The 24318-nt window shown below is 44.3% G+C and overlaps 1 protein-coding gene and 1 long non-coding RNA gene across 6 annotated transcripts; one reads left to right on the forward strand and one right to left on the reverse strand.

The window, feature by feature from the left end:
• The first annotated feature begins 1963 nt into the window (after nucleotides 1-1963).
• On the forward strand, nucleotides 1964-7466 carry LOC142573256 (uncharacterized). Of its 5 annotated transcripts, none has more exons than XR_012826268.1 (4): nucleotides 1964-2430; nucleotides 2500-2664; nucleotides 4576-4692; nucleotides 5473-6059. XR_012826268.1 is itself a non-coding variant. In XM_075682866.1 (3 exons), the coding sequence occupies exons 1-3, from the start codon at nucleotides 2335-2337 to the stop codon at nucleotides 4633-4635; spliced, it is 321 nt and encodes a 106-aa protein (XP_075538981.1). In that variant the 5' UTR covers nucleotides 1964-2334; the 3' UTR covers nucleotides 4636-4696. The 5 variants fall into 5 exon arrangements, 2 of the variants coding, with proteins under 2 accessions (XP_075538981.1, XP_075538979.1); XR_012826267.1 differs by lacking the exon at nucleotides 5473-6059 and adding an exon at nucleotides 7323-7466 and having other exon boundaries at nucleotides 1965-2430; XM_075682866.1 differs by lacking the exon at nucleotides 5473-6059 and having other exon boundaries at nucleotides 4576-4696.
• A 10820-nt stretch (nucleotides 7467-18286) lies between these two features.
• LOC142573257 (uncharacterized) lies at nucleotides 18287-24310 on the reverse strand. Its single transcript, XR_012826270.1, has 2 exons — nucleotides 23777-24310; nucleotides 18287-22198 (listed from the first exon to the last, which is right to left on the reverse strand). It is a non-coding gene; the product is annotated as an uncharacterized LOC142573257 (long non-coding RNA).
• Between the last annotated feature and the right edge of the window lie 8 nt (nucleotides 24311-24318).

Consider the following 24318-nt stretch of genomic DNA (forward strand, 5'->3'; position numbering starts at 1 on the left):
GAAGTCACAATATACCGGCATTCCCATGCATACCACATCACAGCAGCGCCAGATTTCCCTCTAGGTATTGTAGTGAGAAACTCTATGATACATAGTATGCACGTACGTCATTCAATGCTACTCCGCCATAGTGTTATAGTGAGAAACTCTATGTACCATAGAGTTTCATATTAGTACACCTAGAGGCGAATCTGGCGCTGCGATCGTTCAACCATCATGGGAATGATGTGAAGTACAGGCTTCGGATTAGCATTCTATTGACTAGCGAACTAGTCTACAAGTATTTTTTTGGCAGTTTTGGTTTCGCTCCAAGCGCAATTGCTATAACCTGCAGTGGGACAGTGCAACGCAAAGCTCTCTGCCTTTGTACTGTTGCCCGAAGTGGCGACAGCGTGCTGGGCCAGCAACTGGGACGATGTTTGTGTCGTGGTGTGGCGTAGAAGCCCTGACGGGAAAGCGGCGGCATCGTAAACGTTGAAAGAACATGTTTTGAGCGTTTGGACCTTGGTTTGTTAAGTGGGTTAGGTTGGCACTGTAGCGTTACGTGCTTTATGAAACTTCAGAATAGGAAAAAGAAGGCACTATTGATACAAGACATATACAGTTGTACTTCTAGTGGCTTGACAATCAAATTTTATTGAATGCTTCATTATGCATTGCTCGTTTATGTGCTCATTGAAATGCGTGTTTTAGGTCTTTGAGAACACAAACTTACTTGTGGTAGGAAAGGTTGCTGCTTCCTGGCTGTAGTCTAGTGTCGCAAAATGGGTACGTGCAAAACCACGCCGTAACGCTTCGGAAGCGGTACGTCAATATAACATATGATGAAGCATACTCGTAGGAGGTCACTACAGCGTCCTAGCTAGCACTGCAGCAGATGTGCTTAAAAGTACTTGAAGACGTTCAGCAATCATGACAGCCGACGCAGCCCTTCGAAAGAGCGAGTTCGCAAGTGCCTGTCGTCTGCGAGAAAAGTCTCGCGTTTGCAGCGAGCAGGCGTCGTAGCAGATGACACTTGTAGCATTCCGCTCAAGGGCGCAACACTTTCTCACAATACAACATTTTTATTTCCATAAATACTTGTTGAGTATTTTTATATAAGTGCATGTACGGTTGTTATTGCTGTTGCAAAAATAAATAAATAATTATTCTCTGGGGTTAAATCAGGAACAGAAGCGCACAAGAATGCATACCCTGGTGTGTCCTGGTGTCAAACCATAGTAAGCTATGCCTCCATCTCAAAGTCATACAAAGTTTATGTAGCGTGTTGTACATTATGTAACATACTGCAGAAATAAAATTAGATTTTCCGCGATAATATTTGAGTAAAGCTTCGTTTACTGCGCCGCAACCAAACGCCGCTAGTCTAAAGATCGAAGTCAATCCGAAGCCTGTACTTCCCATCGTTCCCATGTAGGTTGAGGCAACGCTCATGAGAACACCCGTAGACACTAGGGCCACATTTCCCTCTAGGTATTTATTTAGAAACTCTATGCTATGTACTCCGCATAGAGTTTCTCACTACAACACCTAGAGGGTAATCTGGCGCCACCGTCTATGGGAGTTTCTTAAGCCTGTTTCACAGGCAAGCGATTGAGCGAATGGAGCGAACAGCGGCCCGGCGCTGCTATGGTTGCGAAGCTTTTCGCGAGGTTTCGTTTCACATGCATTGCCGCCGCGCGTTTTCCGCCGCTGCGAATATCAGTGTTGCTGGCAAAAAACACGGGTATTCAGCCAGTTTCGGTAGTTTGCGACTACCAATATAAGCATGGCTTTGTCCCTGCCGCTCAAATCTTTATTTTATAAATACATATCCTGCGCTTAGCAATTATCAATTCGTTGAAAAGCTATCTTGGCATGTTGCCCGTACCACGTGTAGCAAGTAAATAAACACCGTCCTATGGGCAGGCTTTCCCGCACTAGACCGCCACTGGTCACGTGTCGAGACAGAAGCGTATCCCCGCAGGCTGGCTGTACCCGGTTTGGAGGCAAACCGGATGTGACGTAAGCCAGTGGCGTACTCCCTGCCCCCAGATAGGTACTTGTACGCCTAGGGAAGGACGCTGCTAGGTGCTGCTGCTAAATCCCTGTGGTGTGTGCCGGCCACATGCCATGCACATGCGGCCACTGCCGGCTCACGTAGGTTCGTTCGCGTGGTCTTGTTACGCCTCGCTGGATCGTGTTCAGTCATGCCGTCCTTGCGCGGCGTCATTGTCGGTGAGTCAGGTTAAATTCTTAAATAGGTCGCGCCTGCGCCTAATTGAGTCTATGAAAGCCTGCACATTCAGTTTTGTGGGCTACAATGCAGTGCGGCTGGCGTGAGCTGTCTCTACGATGCGCTTCGAGCGTGTCGATTTCGCCGTTCTTTATGTTGGCGGAAACGACCTTGAAAGCAACATGGATCCACAAGAAATATGCGACAACATCAAGGTAAGTCTACTGAAATCACAAAATTTGAAACAATAAGCGCTAATAGTTGTGTTGTCTTTTAAATTTTAGGCCTTGATCAACGAGATGGCCCCCGTCGTGCTGGTTTTCAAGGAGCTCCCTCGTTGCGTAGAACATGCTGATGCGGAACAGAAAATGCAAAATCGTCGCTTGCTCAACCGCAAATTGACGGCTACGCTGAAGCGCATGCCGTGTCTGCGGAATTTGAACCCCGAGGTATGGACCCCCCTTTTTCCAGCGGCATGCCGTTACATACCGTCAGGAACACGCTTGGCTTTTCTCTGACTCGGTAAAAAATGTTTCACTTTTTCTCGCTGCTCGCTGCGGAAGAAATGCGGACCGTTTGTCGTAGTTGTGTCTCCATTACAGGGTGGCATTACTGCGGTGAACAAAGCAAGTGTTGCCGTACATACTGTGCGCATTTCACCCTTTGTTGGGCGGTCGGAAAATATTGGTCCCACTTTTCAGGGCAACTTCGCTACTCTGTAGCGGTGAAGTGTAATTTCTACCATTGAACATTCCTGTGTAGATATGTTTCTGAATCACGTTAAGCACATTTTTTCGTCCATTTATTTGTCAAACAACGCGATAGAGCGATTGCGCAGATTTACTTCCCGTTCTACACTGTTTATTTTATTCTATTCTATCGCCATCCTTCAAACCACCACAGCGGCAAATGGACTCTTTATCGAAATTCCGTGTTTTCATATAAGCTGAATTTTGGTGCGGTTAGGTGTCTAAATTTCTCGTGCCCACAGCTACCAAAACAGGTGATCAAATTATTAGCATCGCGAACAAATCGCATTCCTACATATGCGAGCTGCTACATACGAGCCCTCAAGAATTCTCAAGAAGCATCTTTTTTTCTAAGAACCCTTGTGATATCGGAAAGCCCTGATTGAGGATTCTCACACAAAGCATGCTCAGTAAGTATAATGAAAACGTGCACAAACAATGTATACTTTACTGGGTACTCTGGCTGCTTGTAATCACATTACAGGTGACCACGAGTAGGTAGAAACGGGCCTTGAGGCTGTATAGTGGGATGTAATATTCCCACTTTTCGCTATTACAGAATCGTAGTCAGCTTTGAGATTTTGCGTTATGTCAAAAATACCTCATAAAAAGAAAAAGCACTTGTAATGTCTCGGACACAAAGCGGCCTGTTCTCTGCTTGCGTCTATGAAAGGGTTAAGATGCACACACTATTCAAAGGTCGCATTAAGGAAGAAATGAGCGGCACCGTACTGCCTTCATTTCTTCAAACCCTTCAACAAAGCTTGAACAAGAAATGCACGCGAGGGTGTCACTATAGCAGCTGCGGCAACACTGACGCATGCGCGAGAATATAAAATGAGGTGCAGCTGTGCGGTGCACGCTGCCGTGAAGTTCGAATTAGTTTCCCCCTTGCAAAACTATCGGAAAGGATATATTGCATCCATCGGTGTTAATATATTTTCTTGTTTTCAGCCAACATACACATCCCCGTTAAATCAAATAGATCACTGTAGATGGTGGCCACAAGCATATTACAAGAACTGTGAATTGGAAGCTGTTAGCTGCCTGTGGCACAAAGTCATGCAAGGGTACATGTAGTCTTTGTGTGCACATTGACTTCATGTTTTACTAATTTGACTGGCTCCTATTGCACTCTGGCTGAATAGCAATAACACACAGGCCACTTTACATTCGAATTACTTGAAAGTCTGCGAAAGCTGAAGGTACATTCGTAAAAGTTCATAAGTCCATGGCATTAGTGAAAACAAATCTAAACCTTTTCTGGTACAGCTGTGCGTTGTCAGAAGTGGCTCAATGCATTGCAGTGATTGAACAGGCACATATTGGCTGTACCACTTGGATTTCAGCCTGCATGCGTTGGCTGGACAAAAAATTCTACCATATTTTACCTCCAAACTTTTGCTCATGAGTGGAAAGCGCTGTTTCTGTTGTAAATAGATGTGGCTTGCACACAAGGTATGTGCATGCTAAGTGTCTTGGTAAAGAAAAGTAAAGGTATGCTGCACGAACAGAAGGTGCTGCAGCCACATAACCTGACCTTTGATCTTCATTATGCTCGCAGATTGAAGGGATGGAATAAATGCGTGTCTTTTAAATGCTTGATTTCAGCCAGTTAAATTTGCCAACACGGGGATTCAAACCACTGGTGTCCATCTGCTGTTGGGCTGAACTCTCAATTTAGTGAGAATACTAACCACTGCGTTCATTGGTGCTGACAGATATCAGGTCAGTTGTAGCTTGGCATTACTGTATTACGTCACCAAAATGCTAGAGAACCACTTGAGATCCTTCGATGTCAGCATCCTCATAATCAGTGGGCACCCCATAAGAAAAATAGGTCAATTTTGGATGGTATCCTTGCAAGTGTGAGAAGGCTAGGCCACAGAAACTCGTGTTTCTGATTTGTGTACTATTCAGCCACGTTAAAATATGGGTAGCCTAGACGAGGAGCAAGCAAATTGAATGCAGCTACCAAGCAAAAAATGTGGAAGTGTAAGCTGTTGATTTTCTTACTCTAAAGGCACGTTCACACTGAAGACAAAGCGGCTAAACCGGGCAAAGCTCTTGGCCAGGCGGATAAAAGCAGGCATTAAACGAGGCGGCAAGCCCGATCGCTCGCGGACCACTTTTTTTTCCCGCCCGCCAGAGCTGTCCGCTTTGCCGCAGCCAATCAGAACACCAGACGACGGTGGCGTGATGACGACGGTGGCGTGTGCGCGATAAGGATGGACGACCGGTGCCACGAGACGGCGACAAGTGCGCCACAAAAACGTTTGATGCTCCGCCTCGGCGGTGCGGGCAGCCAGGCAAGCCGTCCAGTATACAGGGTGTTTCAGCTAATTTGTGCTGAGGCTTTAAAAGAGAAAGATGGAAAGAAACTAGGCCTGCAGTACTCAAATGCAATCAATTCAGTAAACTACCCTTTTGAGCAACTTTAATACTTACAGCTCATTCAGAAACATCTGCTTTATTTTATGAAGATAGCTGCTGTGGTTACTTTTTCAGGACAAAAGAAAGTGCACAAGATCGAAAAAACTACCATGCAACTATGCACTTTTGAGCAGTGACGAACAAATGAACAATGCGGCATGCAGACAGGATGTAAAAGATATGCAGATCCGACACAGTGAAGATTATGTAACCAGCTTTCTTTGCTGCTTCTGTTCATTGATGGCATTTGGCAGTGATATGTTAAATGTTACCTTGCATGCACCACTTGTGTTTGTAGTACAGAGCTCACAGGCAGACGTGCACTCCGATGCTCAAGGTGGTGTTGTGCACCATCCATATCCTGTAAGAGTAGTGGCACTGTCATTCCCTCGCATGGCGCATCGCATAGCGGGTGACGTAGAGAAATCCGTTTATTTAATCCTTAGGAGAAATAGTTGCTGCCACGTCCTGTGCCCGACAGAGCAGCGCCTGCTGGCCACCCAGGCTTCTGTCATGCAGCATGGCCTCCCAGTGTTGCAGTGTAGGGACATTGAAGTTTTGATGCTGGACCACCACTTGCATACTGTCGTTTTGAGGCCGTGGTGCTGTATTGCAGCTTTGCATCTGCACATCCTGTGTCAATTGCTGGCATGGACACACTTGCAGTGCGCATCGCATAGCGGGTGACGTAGAGAAATCCGTTTATTTAATCCTTAGGAGAAATAGTTGCTGCCACGTCCTGTGCCCGACAGAGCAGCGCCTGCTGGCCACCCAGGCTTCTGTCATGCAGCATGGCCTCCCAGTGTTGCAGTGTAGGGACATTGAAGTTTTGATGCTGGACCACCACTTGCATACTGTCGTTTTGAGGCCGTGGTGCTGTATTGCAGCTTTGCATCTGCACATCCTGTGTCAATTGCTGGCATGGACACACTTGCAGTGTTTATTTTTTCAGAAATAGCATAAACATGCCATACCACACCTTGAACTATCATTATAATATTTTTAGTTTGCCACCACAACTGTCACCATGTCTAGTTGTAGTGTTTTTCTTTTAAAGAGACTCTATACGAAGGATGCTTTCTGATGGCATCTTTACCTTCTCGTATGATCATTCAGCGACACAAAGTGCTGCAGCTTCTGCAATGCTTTTGTCTATTCCTTCCAGGCACACTACTCTCAATGTATCATTTGCGCTGAAATAGAATACCGCCCATTGCTCAAAGCAGCTTCAATATAGATTCCAATCGGAAGAATAGGCAGACTTGTGGCAGTATATGACTTTCTATAGCCATAAAAGGCAAGCTAGCATAGTGGGGCATCTCAATGCTTGTAAAAGCATTCAACTGCATGTATCTCGAAATAACTAAGCTCAAGCAGACACTATCAAACTTCGTGCTTGTCACGGTGAGTTGGTGCGGGAACTTGAAGGTGTCGCTTTTCCTTCATTTTTGTGTGTCTCATGTTTTTGCTAAGGCTCTTGCCACAGCAAAGTTGCACTTGTGGTATTTTAGAAGGGTAATTTACTAATCACCTAGGTGATGTCATTTCCTTCATTTGGTTGCACTTTGTGCATCAGTGCAATAAATAGGTCAAACGGCTTAATACGAAATGTTGCCAGGCCATTTTGGCACAACACTTGTGGATAGCATTTTGGTGTGGCTTGGGCGAGACTGAAAGAGAGAAATTGACACATACAAGCACAAAGGCCAGGCACTGTGGCCTGCACAACCACTAGAATAGCAGCTAGTCTTATCAATTCATACTGAGTATCACAAAGTGTAACGTTGCAAGAACTGTAGCTTGGTTGATGAGACAAGGCACTTACAGCTGTAGCTGAAACATGTGTGATCAACATGTACAAGGTTACAATACTCTACACCCTTTTTGTATTTAAGTTTTTAACTTTGCCCACAATCTGATTACAGCTTTCCAGAGTTCCTTGGAAAATCCTCTCATGCACCTACCATGTGGCGTGCAAGATGGCAGCAGCAGCTGTGGGAACAGTTGAAGAGGCGAAGAAAGGTCCACTTTATAATAGGTTGTATGTAAATAAAACTGATTGAACTCAACCGATTCGGCTTCCAGTTTTGTCAAGACAATTGTCAGCAAAGCAATGGGCGATACTAATAAATAGTGCATAGAAATTCTTGGAAGCCCCGTCAGCTTTCTTGCTGTTAACGGGCTGTGTTGGTGAGGTGGTTTAGGCAGGGAATGCCAATTCATGAGGGATGGTCATGGCCACCATGTTCAATGTATGTGCAGCATTAATCAGTTCTCTAGACCGAGTGCACTAATGTCATGGCAGGCCAGCACTTTGTCACATGATACATTTTCGAACCTCGCATGCTTTCTTTGGGGCTGAGAAAATTAATGAAGCATGAAACTAAAATCAGCATGTTGCAGTTTTCAATTAACCATCACTGCATTTGTCCATTCTTGAAACAAATTTTATTGTACCAAATGCATACAGAATGAATTTGTGGAATATCCAAAGTACATTTTGCTTGTTTTGGTCAAGCAGCTGGCAGAACAAAACCACAAAGTTCCAAAGCAGAAAGGTAACACTTCTTTTGAAGTACACAATTGGCGAAACAGTGTTGCTAACACACGAGTGCAAAACTTGCGGCCGAGTAAAAAAAGAAGGGAGCTGCTACACACCACTTGGTTCCTTGACCATTCATTTTTTTCTTTTGTGGCTGATTTTTAAAAATCCTTGCTATAGCAAATGCAAGGACATCAGAAAATCAACGCACAACAGATATTGGTGCTATGGTGTAAAGTAATGAAGATATAATTTTGCATGCACATTATTTAGTCTGAAATAGAGGGATACAGTACAAACATTACTCTTCAATCCCAATAAAAAATATGGAACTCGAGGGCTATGGATAAATCTTGAGGGCCTCGGCTTCTGTAATGTGCAGCTATACTTAAGTACACAAGCGTTTTTGAATTCTGCCTCTACCTGGGTGCAGCTTTGTGACCTGGAATGAAAAGCCACAGCCATCGAGCTGCTGCAGTGGCGACATCACAGTAAAAGGTGATAGCGAAAAATTAAAACAATAATATGGCCATGCAACTTGCACATCAGATAGGTCACCTGAAGCTTCTATTTCCAATTTTTCTGGTGTTGCATAGAAGGACAAAAATTTTGAAAAGTAATAGTGTACGATTTTCATACATTAACAATTATGCATATCTAGTTTTTTTTTTAACCATGCTGATATTTAGCAAAAAGTTTTGAGCACGGAGAGCCCGGCGTTTTTGCAAAGGAGTTTCTAGGTGAGGTGGACACACTTTGCTGCTAATGCGAGTTTCAGAAAATTAATTTTGAAAAATTCAGTCACTTTTTTATTAGTAACTTGGCGGCAGCCTTCTAAATGGCATATTTGGAGGCAGTCGCATGTGAACGCACACCCTTTCTTTTTCTAAATCTCGAAAATTGCACTTATTCTGAAATATTGATTATCGCGCTCAATTGAGTACAATCAAAACTTGGTGCATCCTCCTCCACATCAGGCGGCAGTGCCCTGTCAAGAAGTGTGGGACAAAGCTTAAATGATAGCCTGACATGGCACACTGACGCACATGCTTGCCAGGCAGAGTGTGTCGTATCAGCAGCTACAATGACTGGCCAAGATGTTTCCATCTGATGAGATAGCGGGACCTTCTTTTCTGCGCTCCCAGCACACTCGGTTCCAATATTGCCTCGATTTACCAGTAAAATTCAATGATGAATATCTTGAATTAGGTGCAACTTTCAAGATTTGTAAGAAATGAGAGTGCATTAAAATGTGACTGCCTCCAAATTTGTGGAGTTCCAAAATAGAGGAATTCCTCTGCAAGAATGCCACATTTGCCGCGCTCATAACTTTAAAACAAGAAAATTTGTATGGTAATAAAAGACACCCTGCACGTAACAGTGTGCATTGGAGCATTTCATGCAACCAATATTCAAGCACCTTCTGTCTACAAAGAATTCATAAAGCAAATTTATGCATTAAGACTGGAATCAGTTACTAGCACTGGAAATGCAAACACTGTTACGAACCCTGGTCACATGCCAGGCATTGTGTTGCTGCTCTCTGCGTAGGGCCTATGAATAAAAACCACCTTCAACATCGTACAGTAAGCTACCAATTGCTATGTGTAGGAAGACTTACAGTTCTTCAAATGCAATTATGACCTAGACATTCTAAAGCTTTTCTAATAGTGTACTTTTAGTGAACAAGTACCCCAAACTTGAACAACTCTGAAGCTATAATGCCATTATTATCTGAAAGATGCACTACACATTTTTTAAACGCAGTAAGGAAACATTCATAATCGACAATGCCACCATAGACATGAGAGTCATAATATTGCACTGCGTGCAGCAAGGATAGCACAATCTCGCACAAAAGATTAGTCTCTCCCGCAGCCTTTGAGGCCCCCTTTATTATGTCTCGCTTATGATGCCGTGACATGGTACGAAACCATGATGACGTAACTTATGGTCATGAGTTACTCTTGAATGAAAGCTTGCGCACACATGCATATTCCTGCATTGTAATTCTGGAGTGCACTTACAGTAAGGACACTGTGAAAAGAAGAAAAGGCCAACAGCAAGAACCAGGCGGCGCAGTGCTATTTGCACCTTCTCGGCTGTTGTCGGTTTAAGTCACCTTCACAGCAGCAGAGTCGTGTTATGCGGCGAAGCATATTTAGCATCATGCAGTGAAGCATATCTGAAGTTAAAGGGGACACTGTCACGGGGCCCCTGCTGGTGCTTATGGTTACCCGACACTATCAGCTTAAGTACTCGTACTGTGACCTCTTCATGCATTTGGACAACACCAATCGCCATGTGAAAACCTCTGTTCACTGCTAATCTCGCTAAGAGCCTAAATTGTTTCCAAACTACAAATTTCACCAAGTGGCAAACTTGGCAATGCTTCTGGAACCTCATTCTCAAGTACTTTAATACTACCAGGATGCTTCAATGTCAAACTGGATTGAAAACCTGGGATGAGATTGCGCAAGCTTCTAGCTTTCTGACTGTTTGCTTCACCTTCTACATCAGTGAGTAGGCAGTGTTCAATAGGCGCTCCCGCTTCACCAAGCAGACGACCGCTGACGAAAGCACGGTGAAGGCGAATAATGAGAGCGCAAGCAAACATTCAGAATGCAAGATCTCGCCCTTTGATTTAGAGAAAGGAAGGATAATTTCAACACCAAGGAACCCAAGTATGCGTTCAACAACAAAAGCTTCTGAACGGGCCACTTCCACATCAGCACTGCGGAAAGACTGATTAGCTTATCACCCAGCAGAAATTTTCACTCGTGGCAGAAATTTTCACTGCCACAATCGCAGGTTCAAAGATATTTGCATGATGAAATTTTGGGCCAAAAAGAAGATCCGTTTGAGTGATGGTGTAAGCGTGGTGCCCACTGTTGGCTCGGCTTGTGAAGAGCGACCTGCTGATACCACACTCTAAGCAGCTCTTTTCGATGTCTGAATCGATGGTGACATGCACTAGGTGTCACTGCTCTTTGAACATGTTGAGCTGTTGTCCTTGCTTCATGAAACATTAAGTAACTACAGTTATGACATTGTCAAACAAAAGTGTTGTATTAGAGAATTTTGTTAACCACGAAGCATAATATCCCTGTACATTATTTGCTATGCAGTAAACTATTTTGCACCTCTGGTTGGTGAAAAAAAATGTATTTTTGCAATACCAGTAGTATTCATATTCGAAAAATATTTGCTTCGCACTTAGGTTTCATTATTCAAATTAGCTTTGAAATTGAAAAATTCATATTTCCACACCCATAGTTTCGCTCAAATACCTGGAGCACAAGTTATTTGAGGACGTAACTTCAGGATTAGCAACAGTATGCCACCAAAGAGTCAACACAGTTCAAATTTTTTTACATTCTTTTACAATTGTTTCCTAATGTACATTCATTAAAACCATCTTAAGCCTCAATAATTGACTAAACTAAACTTTGATAACAGCTGCATGCTTGGATCGAACGGTGCATGTTCCGGCCACTCTAGGGTAGCAGTTTAGGGGAAAAAATATCCGTTACTTAGGAATTCCACTTGGTGACCTTGTGCAGAGAAACCCCGGCTGGACCTTACCATCTGAATCTGCTTCACAATGGCTATCACTGGCTTTTTTGGTGTTCTCGATGGCATCCACTTGCTTGAGAAGCTCGACCTCAATGATGTCTGACCACTGGCAGCACTTATTTCTGTTTATCACAGATGAAAATTGCCTATGAGCTCTTATTTCGCCCAAAACACAGACTTTTGCCACATTTAAGAAAGTGGCACTCTCCAAGTCAGTGTGGTCAGCATGCCTGGCATGCACTTTCATTTCCTGCGTCAGAGTGAGTTACTATCCCAGATTAATGTGCTACAGAGATGACAGAGAGGTTGGCGAAGAAGTTGTGCCCAGACAGATAGAATGATAATATTTATGTCTATTGCAATTCAAAGCCATCTATTAGAGCACCTTGCACCACCAGAGAAATCCTAATGGCTTCCTTTTCTTTCACCTCATAATGCGGGCGGTAACACCCCATTAAATGATCCCTAAGATGGTTTTTGTCAACCCTGAGGAAATCTCTCGCAGAAAACTTGTAGACAGTCTTAATAAGTGTTGTCAGATTACTTTTCAATGTGTTCTTTATCATCACTGTGGTGGTCGTAATTTCAATTCATGTGCAGCACTCACACAGTGCGCACTCCTTGCAGACATCTGTAACTAGTGGCAGTTCACCAGCATATTTGAAGGGAGGAAAAAAGAGCATGGCCACACCAACCACACCACAGCATGTGTATGCATCAGATGACATTGTGGAACCTAATTCTATGTCAGCAGGAAATGCATGGCTTCTGTCGCTATTTTGAGTGCAAATATTTGTCCCACGGGTACAGAGAAGTCATTATGGCAACCACATAATCCAGGCAGCTTAGCGCTGGGCAACTGCAATATTTATGAAGCAGCACACTGCATTCAAAGCCAGGCACTGTCACACTTGTCTGGGAAAATCGGTGCTTGTATACACAGGGGCCGGACCATTTCAAACCACAGTCACGTTGAAACTCTGTCCACTCTTGTAGGGTGCATTTTCTGTGTAGTCGCTGCCACTGCAGGAATAATTTTCTTCCAACTGCACAAAGAGAAAATTGCAGCACTGTGCTCTGCAGTGCTTGGTGCAAAGGCAGAACAGCCATGAGCCTTCTCCCATCCACAATTCAGAAATCCGCCAATACATAGATGGCTTACAGTGGCATCCCTACAGGCAGCACACACCACCTATATGCCGCCACTTAGTTTGCAACACACTGAGGGTCTCCATGCCTTTATGTAAATGCTCAAATATACTACAGGACAGGATCTTTAGGGAATAAAGGTTGTTTCACGGTCCTCACATCTATGCTGTGACAAAGCCAACTCCAACTGCACAGGTAGAAATTGCTGTGGAAAATTAAATTTTACAGTTCCATGTACCATATTTTCCATACAGTACTATAGTCTGCAGGATCTAATTTGGGCTGAAAAAGCCCCTCTCATTAAGCACCATGGCAAATATTAGTTATAGGTACATTGGTACGTTGGAAGCCGTCAAGGGAGCATTTTCTCAAACAAATATTTCTAATTAGTTCATTATTAAAGGAAATGGAAGAAATTGAAATGTTGCATTTTCACGCTGCCAGGAGGCGAGTGCTAAAAGCAACAGCACTCAACCCCTTTGCCTCCAAGTGATCTTCCTTCTTCATCTTCCCCCATGACGGAGCCAAGGGTTCACGTCACACTCGCATGACAAGCCCTGTCTTTTCTTTCCTTTTTTTCTTCTCTTCCTTTTTTGCTGTGGGGCACACATCCAGGGATGGCATTTAACATTGTTTGGCTTACGAAAGTCACGTGCCATGGTTGGTGATATTGCAGGCAGCACGTTTTACATAGACATTTGTGCATGTAACCTTGACTCTGGCTGAAGCAGGGCTTCATTGCGACCATGATGGCATTTGTTTAAAATTTCAGCTGTTTTCCCACTGTGCATCATTTTGATAATTTGGAGACAGGATTGTTAGTGTGTGATCTATGCATTGCACTTGTCGGTTTGCAACTTCTAAAATTGGTGAGACGCCTTTTCAAATAACAAAGTGCGACTGAACTTCCTGAAGGCATTTGCCTTCAGGAAGTTCAAGGGAAGCAGCCCACATCCGCATACCTTATTCACAGCTGTCAATTCTTTTTTTGCTGCTGCTCCGTATTAAAGATGGAAACCCAAGACTGTGGAAGTAGCGTGGGCTTGGTGGTCTGGAGCTTACCATCGGTTGTCAGATCGAACCGCTGGCACCAATTCTTACAAACTGTGCACCCAGGTGCTCAGGATCGTGCCGCTGACTGCATTTTGCAGCGGCTCGTGAGTCCTCAGGGGGCCAGGCAGGAGATACGGCAACAAGGCAACGAGTAACAATGAATGTTTACTTCACATTGTTACGGAGTGGTCAACTCTGCAAGTTTCCCGATGGAGAGCGACAGACATGCTAGTTTGATCAAAAACTGAAGGCTCAATTCCATTGGCGAAGACGTCCTTTATAGTGTTTGGAATACCCTTGCTCAAAAGAAGGAGAGAGAAAACACTTTCTATGCTGGCGGCCACCGCTCGATACATGGAAGTGTTCAACAAATTTTCTAACCCCCACTGGCTCAGCAGAAGGAAAGGCACTGAGGTGTGCGCGCGCACACACACACACACACACACACACACACACACACACACACACACACACACACACACACACACACACACACACACACACACACACAGAACGCTGGCACCTTCCCTGCCGAGGACGAAGAGAAAGAGCGAATGCACACACGAAGCTTAACCGTCCCACTTGCTGAAGGGAGACAGCACTGTGGAGACTACGCAGACATCAGGGTGTTGTGCAAGCCGTGGGTAAGAAGGTGAAAATGCCTGTACAAATGATAAGGTCTTTTTGCTATTAGGGCCTCCTAGGCGTTTTCCAACGGTTGCAGGCGGTTCGGCGTATTTAAAAGGTCCAGCCTTTCACTGTTGCTTTGGCGCCGCGACACAAATCGTTGACCACACAGGCCAGTCATAACATCAGTTAGACTAGTTCTTGCGCACGCTCAAGGACACTGAGCTTGAACGACGCCATGAATGCTCTGTCTTTTCAGTGCTATTAGAACTGTTCTTGTATTTTCTGTGTATACGAAGTCGATAAATCTCTTGTGCATTTTGCAACGTGGCCTTAGATATCCAAGCACTGAAACGCAGCCACATGATCAGAGTGAGCAGCATTCACTTGCATATCGTGAGTTGCCAGAATAAATTGAAGATATTGTGCTGCGACTATCATTACTGCGTCATGAAGCAACCAGAAATGACAGTACCATGCTTCACAATGCGACTTTCATTTCTCTCCTGGTGCGCTTGTACTTCTCTGGTCCCCTTTCCACTGTGTAGGGCTCCCAGAAAAGCTTTTCTCAGGACAGGGGACCATACTGTGCGCTCAACCAGGTGGCACCCATCACCACAACATTGCCCCAATCAGACTCACCTTGTCATCTCTCGTCCTGTCCAGTGACGTCCTTCACATTTCAAGGATGAAGGTTTAGCACTGTGTTTCCGATGACTCTCTTTAGAGCTCTGGGACAGCGCTTCCGCTGCCAGGGGTAATGCTACAGAACAGCGATTCCACTGACCCCAAGCAGGTACGCCATGTTTGAAGAGACAAAGATAAAACCTTGTGCAGGCTGTCCGGCATGCATATACATCTTTTTCTGCGCCTCTTTCTAAGCAACAATACTTTCACTGGTGAACAGGAAGGCAGCCTTTGTTTCTTTTTTTCATTATCGTTTCTCAGTTTTACAAGGCCATAAAGAAAAATAAAGAAAACAGGAAAGATTGCAAACCAGCCCTGCAATTTTCCTGAATTATTGGAAACGAATATGTGCGAACAGAGGATGCCAAATGAAATGAACAGCCAGGTGCAACAACAAGTGACATCATTCAGGTGGTGCAGGCGGTTTGGCGGGCCCATAAAATGCCTTAACGAGATTTATTTGAGCGTGAACATGGTGAGAAGGCTGCTTCTGCCTTGCAGTGGTGTAAAGACTGCTGCATGTCTGGAGGTCAAAATGCTCATCATTCTATCATACATGGAAGTATTCAGACTATTTAGTGGAGTCATGGGAAAGCCACTCAAGCCTACATTAGCAAAATGTGTAGTACTGATTACAGCGAACACACTCCCTCCATATTCATGCAACCGAATGCAAACATACTGAAACCTGAGGTGTACCTGACGAGCGTACCTGCCAACAGCCCATAGGACAGGAAAGGCAAATCCCTGTGCATGCATAGTGAATTCGTCACTGCTGTGCATGCATAGTGAATTCGTCACTGCTGTGCATGCTCATTTCGGCAAACTGGCATAACAGATGAATTGCGAGTGCAATATGTGACTGTAAAGCACGTGGCGCATCTTTGTCACCATAACTTGAGCTTGGTGAGAATCAAGTGGTTTGATAAATGTACAACAGAGTCAGCAATGGTGGGACAGTTCTTAGAAACTTCACAGCATGCCCGTCTGCCTCTACAATGTAAAAAAAAAATTGGGTTTGATCCAAGAGCCAGATCTTTTTGACTGGGCAACATTCATGCACCAGCTTTGTCAGTTTTTTGATGCTCCCACTACTTGTGCTGAGGTCGCGAGAAAAGTCCGGAGAGAGTATAAAATTCGAGAATCATGTACCTCTTACATTGTGGATGTCCTTGCACTGTGCTGACGCATGAACACCACCACGTCTCAAAATGATCGAATGCGACATATTAAAGGCGCAAACACTGTTACCTTATACGTCCTTGGTATGCAGAACCCCAGCACCTCCACCACTTCTAAGGTACCGCTTTATTCTTGCCGAGCTAGAGCTATGGCGAGGAAGAAGCGACACACACTACGTACGGATGAGGAAGATGAAGGAAAGTCACATTGCGCTCACAATATCGCTAACGTGGTAGTTTCCCAAAGGAAGCGGTCACACCACTGCATATAAAGTGTATGCACAGGGATTCTCATATGTCTTCCCTGTCCAAGGGACTGGTGGCAAGCACCACAGAGCAGCACTGGTCAGGTGCATTCCAATTAAATTCTTAAGAATTGAGAAAAGGCCGATTCAACACAAAGCAACGATCTGACACCCTTGCCAACAAACCTGTTGCACTGGCATTAAGTTTCAGATATTTGCGGCCACACATAGGTAAACCAATGGGCAAGGTTCTGACTGGTGTTGTAGTGAGTACTGCTCCAGGAGGGCACATGTAACCGGCAAACAGAGGCCTCAGGAGAGCATTAGAATATAATCAAGGAGGCGGCAGGGTACCTAAGGGGCAGCGGAGGGATCATAACTGGAAGCAGGGCGGTCCTAAACTGGAAGCAGGTTATGTTGCTCCAACTCACGGACCACCCTGACCAGCCTTGTCCGCGAAAGCGGACAGCTGATCTTAAAATGCGTCAGAAAATTCGGAAAGTACGACTTACACACAGCCTACAGACATCATAGATATACTACTAGCACGCGCAGGCCTCGGCGAGCCCCAACCCATGGACCAGTCCGCGTTCTAGCTCTGGTGTCCCCGTTATCGATTTGGTGTCCTGGAGACGCCGCCAATAATATGAAATAGTGACACGTTGTTACTAGTAAAAAACACGATTTAAGCCGCTAACGCTACGTTCAGCACTGCCGCGCCCAACAACTTCTACAACGCCTGTGAGAACTTCACCAAGCAATCGTTGTTCTTGACAATACTAAGAACTTGTGAATTTTGTGTACCGCTCATGCTTAACTTTGTAGTGCACTGTGGCTTAGTGAAGCACTACGATTGCGTGTAGCATACGTACACATCTTACCTGATAGACGGTGAACAGGGTCTTGTACAAATATCCGCTGAAGAAGAAAAGACTACACCTTCACATGTGTTAAAACACATGCTAAACTTGAAAAAACAGACGTACAATGAACCTCCACACGTTAAAATAGCAAAAGCATCACTTAAAAGGCGAAAACTATTGAAAACTTTGCAAGCGCCATGGCAAGCGCAAATCCGCCATTGCTGCTGATATTGATGTTGATCAGGCTGTCCCCTTGCGATCGAGTCGGCAAGCGCGTGGAAGCGCGTTTCCTTATTCTATGGAAGCGCAATTGGCGCAATGTAGCCAAAATAAATAAAGAAAACTGCATCAACTCCAAATACACACACGCAAAAGAAAATCGTCGGGATTCTCTATAACGACGTTTCCAACCCCTTGACCGATATTTCATACAGCTCGTTGCATTAATTAAAATACCCGCAGTGCATTGTTTTCATAACGCGCTAAAAAAATTTTGCATTTAAGCTTACCCGCACAAACACGCGGCGCAAATTCGTAGAACGCCACCAGTGCAGCCCCCCACCCCCCAAGAATATATATGACTAGTCAATAATAATAGCATGCAATTATAACGTGAGCGTCGGCGCAATCAATGGAGAATTCAATTTTATTTGTTATAGAAAATCAAATGCAATGCAGTAAACAATGGATAGAATTAAGCATATAGCTTCGAGTCTAAAAAAAATCTGCCTTGAAACTTGACGTGGTGACGCGGCAAATTGTGAGTATACGATTGAAAATAATTGCTATAGTGTGTTCGTGTATGAGTAAGCTTCTCAAAAGGAGTTTCAAGTGTTTCCATGGTATGGTAAGCTTATATCTTGATTCCTCAAGTTTTTTTTTTATTCATATAGGTCAATTATGTTTAAAAAGCGAATTGGAAATCCCAATGGTTTTGTTTTTTACCGGGGGAACACAGAGTTGAGCCACTGTTTTGAAACAAACTTTTATTTAAAGTAGTTACAAGTAACACCGACACCCTCGCTCATAACAAAACAACTTTCACTCACTGTGTCCAGACACTTGGTTCAAGTTGCATGTAATGCTTCATCTCCAAGCTTTGCGTGGTTTCTTAAAGGCATTGTGAAATCTACACGGTGTTTTTACTTTACACCTCCTCATCTCATAGTACAAGATCTGAAATGCGTGAACAAGAAGAATCAGGCCAGCACATATTCACAGAAATGAACTCTTCACAGTGCAGTTGACAAGTGCAAAAATTACAGCAGAAACTGCCAGTCACATGATATGAGCAAAACATAACTGTTCTTTTTGCGGGAAAGCCTCCGTCCCATGCCGACATTAACCCATATGGTGGTCATCACTGGCAATGTTTGAAAGATTTTCATAAAATAGAGACTGAATGTCTGTAGTATTTATCATAAGGGAAGTAGAAACTCGCACGTCTTCTAAACAGCCCTTTGCAGTGCTAAATGTATGCTGGCTATTGATAGTAATAAATAGTATGACTGTTACAACTGTTAAACAAGACAAAAGCTCACAGGAATATGAAGGCTTGAAGTGATAAACAGTGTTTGGAGGGAGAATGTAGCTGGAGTGAACCTTTTGACAAAGATTTGTCTTCGTCAGTGCCGCAATTAAGTTCGGCACAGCAATCTTTATGCACCTTTAGCTCACTTTCCCACACCCTCAATGTAGGATGAAGAGGAGAATAAGATAGTGCGTAGAATGAAGTTGAAGTGTAGAAAAGAAATGGGGATAGAGAAGGTAGGAGCACTGTTGTAGATTATTTTTCCAAGGTTACTCTTCCAAAAGAAAGAAAGAAAAATATTAAATGTGTAAGGAAGCATTGCCAATTGTTATTATGCCTACTCAAGTAAGAGATGCACCATAAGGGATGCAATATAAAACTGATCTGATATGTAGGGTGGCCTAAAGCTTTCTGCATAGTCTTTACAATCATTATGACACTGTCGGCTGCAGCTAAATATGCAGAAGTTTTAATTGAGTGCTCATGACCAGAGCAACTTATCCAGACTGCACACAATACCATTGCATATGCCCTCTATTTTGGTAATCTGAAAAATAAAAGTTTATTCAAATGGGCAATAAGAACATCACATGGAACACAAAATCTAGATCGAATTATGAGGCATGCCACAGTGCGGGACTCAGTATTATTTTTGACCACCTTGGGTTTTGTGATGTGCACTTAAATTCAACTACACACTTTTTTTTTTCATTTCACCACCACTGAAATGCAGCCACCTTTGCTGGGATTGAACCCGCAAGCTCGAGCTCAGCAATGCAACATCATAACTACTGCGCTACTGAGTGTTTACACAAATTTATAAGTAGCAAAACACATTGGAGGCTTTTGCACACTGAAGCACTACACACCATCCAATGCACTTCCTTACATCTATGTACAGACATACTTACCAACGGTTCATATGACAAGCATGGAGGCGTGCTCTAACACACTACCATCCAACAGCTGCCACATACCAGAGATGACCAGTGGGTTTGTACCTATTTTCACAGAACACTTACCAGCAGCTCATACAACAAGCATGGTGGCCTCTCTCGTGCTCTAACACACATACCATCCAGCTGTGACATATGGCTGCACACCACAGACAAAAACAGACGGGCTAATCATCAGAGACCACATGTCATGATTTGTTAACATGCGAGCCCTCAACCTGCTTCAATAAGGCATGACAGCACAGCACTACTGCACCACTTCGCTCTTCCTAACTGCACTGGAGGCTTGTTACCAGTAATCGTGCCCTGCTGACGTGGTTATCTCTTCAGTTTCTATGTTGCTGTCCCTAAGCTGTTATTTAAGGACTTCCTTTTGAGCTTCAGTGGGCCTTGAAAGGCTAGATGATGGCTGCCACAATCTAGGGTTTTTTGTAGAGTGAAACCTTAACAGGCGCACAACTTTTTTGTTGGCTGGTTTATTTGAATGGTCTGGCATCTTTTTTTTTGGGTCACTTTCACTTTCAACAAGCATGAAAACTGGCTCAAACAAATTGTTTGCCTTCTCAGCCACACCCTCAGAGACTTCACCATCTGATATTTCCTGTCTGACTGAGTCCATTTTTGCTCTTAAGAGTGCTGAGCTGGACACTGCTTTGGCTGCTTCCAGCTTTGTTATACTCTGTACAATGTGCAATGCCCGACTTGCCTCACATGCTTCTTCGGGTGAGCTCTCATGGGCCTTGTTGCTGCTAGTTGGATTAGCGTTGACCACAAAGTGAATGTGCTTGTACACTGTAAAGTGTATAAGATGGTCATAGCAAGTGCACATATAAGTATGCACACACACTGCGCATTCCTTGCACCTCAAAGGACAGCAAGCACCATCTCCCACTTTTGACACTTTATATGAGAGCCCTTTAATAGACTGAGATGGCACAGTCCATATGCCATCTTCATTTAATTTGGCACAAGCTGCCATTTCACTGCCAGACCTGTAGTTCTTCTGAATTCTGCTCAGCTTCTTACCCTTTGCGCCTTTCATCATCTGGATAGCCCTTTTCATTAAAAAATGATTTGTCAAGTCCATGAGGACAGAAATTAGTTTGTCACCATGCTTATTCTGTTTTCTCTCCAGCATAGTATGCTTTAACGTCCTGTGCTTGCTCTCAACGTGCATGTTAGTGTTGACAGCTGCTCTAGTCCTAAAGTAATAGGCCCACTCTTGCGGCCTAACTGCATAGTGGTCATTGAAGTACTTCAGGAAGTCCCTCAGTTTTTCTTCCTCACTAGAAAGGAATTGCTTAAAATAATCTTCAAATGCCTTTTCCGCGAGGAACTCTAAGAGTAGCCACACACTATGGTAAACATGTGGCCTTAGCTGTTTCTCTACACACTCGAGTATCTTCTTACGCCAATTGTTATCCACATGCCAGGCACAGAGAAGTTTCTGTTGTGCAGCACCCATGACCATGGACCATGCTTTGTAGAATTGCGACGCATCATCAGATATCAATGTCTTAGCAGCCACTTTTTTGGCCATGGCTGACTCCAGATATTTGAAGAATGCTGTCAAAGTTTGCTCGTTCATCCGGTTGCAGATGAAATAAGCTATAGCTACACCTGATCCTACTTTATCTAGCACCAGAAGAGTGGTCAGCTCAAACTGGTACTCTGTAGTTCCATGTGTGGATTCAAGACATACAGTACCTGCAGGGCCCAATTTTTCTAGTAGCTCCTTCTGAGGCTCTGTCATCAGAACAAGAGCAAAGTCTGCTGAAGGAAATGTACCACTTGGGTCCACTGCACCTTGTGCCTTGTACAGGCGGACAAGTGTTTCACCTTTTTCTTTCATCACAAGCACCCACGTGTCTACACTGATAGCGTCATTAGTGTGACAATGTTATGGAGCAGCAATGTTAAACTGCTGTTTGATGTTATGCAGGGTTGAGCACTCTGCCAAGTGCACTGGCCTCAGCTTGGATGCCACAGATGTTCTTACTCGCTTTAGAATGGTTTTCATGGGCACACCCCTTTCTAGGTTCTCTGCTACGCTGGCCTTTTCCTTGTCGCTCATTCTCAAGTGCTGAATTTCTGGCTTATGACCGTAATGGTTTCTTTGATACCTGACTTTTATGGTGGTGCCTTCAGGTGTCGGACTCTGAGTATTGTCCATTGTGACGGTAATAAATGAAAGACATATCTTACCAGACCTACAGCTCCCCTGACTTTTCTCCCGACGGTCACTATGACCTTCCTTTTTCCTTGCCTCGCCTGATCTATTACAGTGATAGTGGATCCTTGTCCCTCCACTGGCCAGCTTTTCGGAGCCCGTGGGCAAAATGACCCAGCAGTTCTGGCTACTCTCTTCTTCTGCTTTCCATTCATGAAATTCTGTAATAAACGCACAAAATAACATTAGATAGTGACAAGTACCTTGGGGAGAGAGATACAAACAAAAATAATCACATTGAAGGTCTTGGACATGGGCTAATGTAGCATTTATTTTACTCCCTCACCTTCAATTCGACCGTGTCATGAGGTCATCCTTGATATTGCTTAAGTTTCTGTTGAAATTGAATTTCAAACGTGGTGCACCATAACTTCAAAAAATTTATCATATTAGTTTTGTTTTAATAAGAAACAAATATGAAACTTAAGCATGATCTATGCTCACTCCTTCCTCAATATTGAATAAGACTGTACATTCACAGCAATGCTGTTACAATAAGACAAAGACGAACTGAGAGCACGTGGTGCAAGCTACGCCCCAGAACAGTGTGAATCCCTTCCCTCAGTTTCTTCTTGAAAAGCTCCTTCTTTTCAAGAAGAGCTTGAGTTTTTACTGTACATAGGGGCTTGGCGAGGGAGTGTTCCATCGTCACGCGGTTATGATCTGGCTTGGGCATGCGCCTGGTTCGAAGAGGCAGCATTATGTGCCATTTCAATAAACCAGTTGCTAGTCTGCGTTCTTCCTGTCTTCTTGTACGTTGGTGTCTTTTCCCAAGCGCAGTTTACGTTCACAAAAAGATGTCTTACCAAGTAGCCTCTCCTAACACACTCTTCTTAAAGAAAAAAGGATTGCGCGTGCGTCAAATTTCGCTCTACCTTATGAAATCTACAACCAGAGTCCTTCAATTGAAGGACTGTGGTACTACTAAAGAATTTTCCCAAAGTACGCCGGGAGACCAAGCCGCTGACAGCCGCAATTGCAAGTGTGGTCCTGGACCTACGTCGGCCTGCATTCGGACCTATTGCGGCCTGCACTGAGGCGAAGACTACACCACGCACGCAAGTAGCGCAGAGCAACGTCAGAACGCAGAGCAAATTCCTCCTCTTGTTTAAGTAAAAAAAAAGGGGGGGGGGGTTGCGCGAGCGTCACATTTCGCTCTATTCTATGAAATGTACTGCTAAAGAGCTTGCCCACAATACGCTGGGAAACCATCCCGGCGACATCCGCAAATTCAACTGTGGTCCCGGTTCTGCGTCTCTGCCGCATTGCGACGTGCATTGAGGCGAAGACTAGGCCACGCACGCACGTGGCACAAAGCAACGTCAGAAAGCAAAACAGCTTACTCTTGTCGCTTAAAAAAAAAAAAAAAGATGTACAAACGTCAAATTTCACTCCACTTGCTGTGCAGAAAAGCAGACCATGCCAAACGTATGTGTTGTAGTGCATCGCGGAGAGCGCGCACACGACTAACTAGAGATGGATAAACAAAGAATTAAATTATATTTAACGAGGATACAAACTTCAATATGCCCCAAGGAAATAGATTAGGCACATGCGCAAAAGCTGCTCTTCGCGAAACAGATGGAGAGAGAGAAAACAAAGGCGCAAGGCATAACCAACTACTTTTTAGAGGCACACTGCGCAACAAGAAATTAAAAAAAAGTCCGAGATATAATATTGCGTTTCAACATCATTTGCTCACGATGAATGAGAATAAACTTAATAAAACTGTTCCTCACCCTTATCGTTCCGGAACACCAGGTGCACGTACTCAGCATCGAAGCTGTGCGCTGCGATATGGTGCTCCGAATACTTCTCCATTGTAGGCAGGGAAGTGCCACATACGTCGCATTTCATCAATTTCTTGACATCCACGGCCATTTTGTGAACATTCCTGATGTGTTGCAGCATGTTCTTCCTCTGGGTGAATAGTTTGCTGCAAAATTCGCAGCGACGATCGTCATCGCCGATGGCAGCTCGATCACAGACCTGCGCCATTCCGATGCGGAGTAGGCAAGAGCAGGACAATGTCGAGCAGAACTCGCGGCGTTTGGAAACACGTGGTTTCCGTGTCATTGCACGCACGTGGGTTGTTGTATATTCCGGCGGCAATACAGGGAAGAAGCCTCCCCAATCACGTGACACACTAGGTATTCTGTGGCCTCATAGGGACATTTGGAAACCGACTTAGGGAACCAACATCCGGGAACGCAGGGTCACGTGGATGCTGCCTTCTATTGTTCACCGGCCTCAGCCGGCCTGCGGGGAGACGCTCGTGTCG

The sequence above is a fragment of the Dermacentor variabilis genome, chromosome 2 (genome assembly GCF_050947875.1).
Source record: "Dermacentor variabilis isolate Ectoservices chromosome 2, ASM5094787v1, whole genome shotgun sequence".
NCBI classification, from domain to species: Eukaryota; Metazoa; Arthropoda; class Arachnida; order Ixodida; family Ixodidae; genus Dermacentor; species Dermacentor variabilis.

Bases quoted from the DNA above. Each gene is read 5' to 3' on its own strand.
- LOC142573256 (XM_075682864.1), top strand. From the start codon at position 2,335: ATGCGCTTCGAGCGTGTCGATTTCGCCGTTCTTTATGTTGGCGGAAAC. The intron at 2,431-2,499 runs GTAAGTCTACTG...TTTAAATTTTAG, and splicing joins AAATATGCGACAACATCAAG to GCCTTGATCAACGAGATGGC. The intron at 2,665-7,322 runs GTATGGACCCCC...ATCTGATTACAG, and splicing joins TGCGGAATTTGAACCCCGAG to CTTTCCAGAGTTCCTTGGAA.